At 31.1% G+C, this 3,462-nt stretch overlaps 1 protein-coding gene across 1 annotated transcript; it reads left to right on the top strand.

Annotated features, from left to right (window-relative positions):
* Window positions 1–230: 230 nt before the first annotated feature.
* On the top strand, window positions 231–979 carry LOC115034829. The gene is made up of 2 exons (XM_029492300.1): window positions 231–427; window positions 682–979. Exons 1-2 carry the CDS (start codon window positions 296–298, stop codon window positions 961–963), a joined length of 414 nt encoding a protein of 137 aa, XP_029348160.1. The 5' UTR covers window positions 231–295; the 3' UTR covers window positions 964–979.
* Window positions 980–3,462: the final 2,483 nt, after the last annotated feature.

The following is a 3,462-nucleotide window of genomic DNA, read 5'->3' as shown; positions in this document are numbered from 1 at the left end:
CAATTTACATACGCACTTAAATGAACCTATTGATGGAGCATAAAAGTGATTTTTAAAAACATCCCCTTGAGACTTTTTGTACCTACCTACTTCATAAATTTAAAATGTTACCTTAAAAACCACGTTATTACCATTAATTATAAATAGTAGTATTTATAGTAAAATTAATTAGTATAATTTTTACTGTATGTATGTAAGTTGATAGAACAAACTAATACACAAAGGTATTGTTCATCTAAAATGTTGTTGTAGGTGGCCAGGTTCTGTTCATGACAGTACAATATTTGATAATAGTATGTGTAGGGCTCAGTTTGAAAATGGAGAATGTGGAAATAGTTTTTTACTCGGAGACGGGGGCTGTCCATGTCGTTATTACATGATGACTCCTCTTCTTCGTCCTGTTACTGAAGTTGAGAAGAGATATCAGGTATTAGTATATTATTTATTGTTAGGAAACATTTAATACTACCATTAATAGAAATTACATTTCTCTCTTTTCACTCTTAATTTTCCACAATCTGGTTCAAATATAATTTTAAGTTATAAGGAATTTTTTTATGAATTTTTTTATGATTTGTGCTTAAATTAAAATTTCTCCGACCACCTTCATTAAAATAACTTCCAGATAAATTAAATTTAGTTTAAAAACTATGCATTTAAAAATATCATTTTTTATCATAGAAAGCTCATATTGGTACAAGAAACGTTGTAGAAAGACTATTTGGTGTGTGGAAAAGGAGATTTCCGGTGATAGCTGTAGGGATATGCACACAGCTTAACACGACTATGACGACCATTGTTGCCACAGCTGTTTTATACAACATTTTAAAAGAACAATGTGATGAAATGCCAGCTGACGAAAATTCCGTAGATAATGACTTACTTCTGAAAATTGATATGAACCCTCTAAGGCAAACAGGCAATTTAGTCAGAGGACAGTTAATTGACCTGGTATTTACATAAAAACCATGTTATAGTGGTATCAGTTAGTTGTAGTATGTATATTATTTGTAAATTTTTTGTATTATTCATTAGATTTATTTATGTATACTAAAAATTTAAAATTATATATTTATTATTCAATTATAATAAATAAATTATTATTATAAAGTTTTGAAAATGAAAATAAATATTATTATACAGTTATAAACTTATAAAAATGAAAATAAATATTACTTATGTAAAAAAAATCAACTAATTTTATTATATAATTTTAATATTATACGAAATACTTAAATTATGAACAGTAAGTTTTAAAAATTGCCTATAGTTTAATTATTTATATGATTATATCTGCAAATATATATTTACTCAAGTCCAAACATTTTTTTTTTGTGTTTGAGTTCTAATAATAATATCTCTTCTTTAAATTTGTTTTGACGAGATTCACTTTCCAATCTTTCAACTTCAAATTTTATTTTTTGTGTCATAAGTGTTTTTTCTAGTTCACTTACTTCAAGGTTAGATTCGACGCAGAGACCCTGGACCTGGGGGAACTCAGTTTTTAAGTCCCCTGATGAATTTCAACCATAAGGGAACCAACCCCCTTACCACATTTTGAGTTAAGTTTAACTCGGTGGGAATTCAATTTAAAGACCTCGGACCATGGGGGAACAGTTTCGGATGGTTACGACTACCGTCTTCCGCTTAAGGGAACTGGGGCACCCCCTCCCCCCATTTTGGATTTTTGTTTTTTGTCATCGCCAGTGCGCAGCCGCGGAGGGTCGTAGAATTATTTCGTAAACGGCTGTATGTTGTGGCCGGTCACGTGCATGACATATCAAAAATTACCCCCCTTTTTTTTATTTAAGTATGTTTCGGTCGGGTTTCAACCCGGGTGCACCGTTTCTTCACCAAAAAATTTCTTTTGAACTCCTCTAATTAGTCCTCCCGTAGTCAGCATACTTTTGACCCCCCCCCCTCATTTTTAGTTAAGTATAACTCGATGGGAATTCAATTTAAGTACCTCAGACCATGGGGGAACAGTTTCGGATGGTTACGACTACCGTCTTCCGCTTAAGGGAACTGGGACACCCCCCCCCCCCATTTTGGATTTTTGTTTTTTGCTGGAATTAAGTGCGGGAGGCCACTGAGACCCACCCCGTCAAGGGGAAACGCGGGGTTTTGAATTTTAGATAGAATTAAATTGATTTTTCTTAAATTACCCCCCTCCTTTTTTGATTTAAGTATATATCGCACCCCGGCGACTATAATGACACAAGTCAAAACTGGTATTTTTTCAGGAGAGATTTTTAAACTGGCTTGTAACTTATAATGTAAATAAAAAACTAACCAATCGTTCAATAGTTACCGAAATTATACCAACTTTTTTTATTTATTTTTTACATTTTATTAATATAACTGTAAATTTAAAAACATAATTATTAAAAAAAAAATTTTGAGTTGTGTCGGTTTATGTAATTTGTTTTAAAAATAAAATACGACTTAAGTCAAACAATTTTGAGTTGTGTCGGCTTATGTAATTTGATTTAAAAAAAAATATTATAATATTTTACAAGTTGTTGACTTACATTACAGTTGGATTACATTACAGTGAGTTATAAAATTCGTGGAATAGAGGTGGAATCAGATTTTGCCTACAGAGCTCTAACAAGTCATCTTTTTTGGCTTTTGAAATTTCAGGCCGAACTTCATACGCTCTTGAAAGAGTTTGCATTGTCACATTATTGTTACGGGAATCACGTCTTACCTAAAATAATAAATAAATAATAATAATAAAAAAAAACATTTGATAAATACTTTAATCAAGTAAATAATATTATATTTACTTTTATAGTTTGATAGTCTGTATTTACATAGCTCGTCCGCACTTTGACTGCAAAAGGATCACTTTTATCTATCACTATTTCTTTTATGTCATTCCAATATATTTGTTGTCCATTAATATCTTTATTAAAATTTTTTCCAATATTTTCACTAAGTTTTTTGAAATCATAGAAATCTTCCGTTGATAATTCTTTTACGTCATACGCTTTACCGTGTTGTTTTGCTGTCTTAATTAGAGTTACCCATTGTGCTGGAATGTATATTGGACCACTTCTCAATACTTTTTTTTTTGTTTTTCGATAACAGAGTGCATACAATCACCCTCATTTTAAGTGTGTCCAACTATAAGAAATTTGTGACGGATTGATTGAATGTTCATAGTTAGTACGGCATAAATATACAAACTAGTAATAAACTTATTTTTATTTTGTCCGGCGCAGTTGTCAGAATAAAAAATTACGTTAGATGGTGATTCTGTAGTACCATTAAAATAATTCTGTAAAAAGTTCAATAGGCATGATCCGATTTCGTTTGCACCTCGCTTGGCAATAGTTTCATTCCAAACATAGCATGCTCCATCACCGTTTTTCATGTTGTAAAATGTTAAGTTGTACGTAGCTAGTCTTCTTTTATAATAAAAGTTTGAAATCGCCATCGGGTGTGATCAATATTGCT

This window comes from Acyrthosiphon pisum, unplaced genomic scaffold, assembly GCF_005508785.2.
Source record: "Acyrthosiphon pisum isolate AL4f unplaced genomic scaffold, pea_aphid_22Mar2018_4r6ur Scaffold_21192;HRSCAF=23267, whole genome shotgun sequence".
Taxonomy (NCBI): Eukaryota; Metazoa; Arthropoda; class Insecta; order Hemiptera; family Aphididae; genus Acyrthosiphon; species Acyrthosiphon pisum.
Note: the sequence above shows the minus strand (reverse complement) of the source record. Positions and strands in the feature narration are given on the sequence as shown.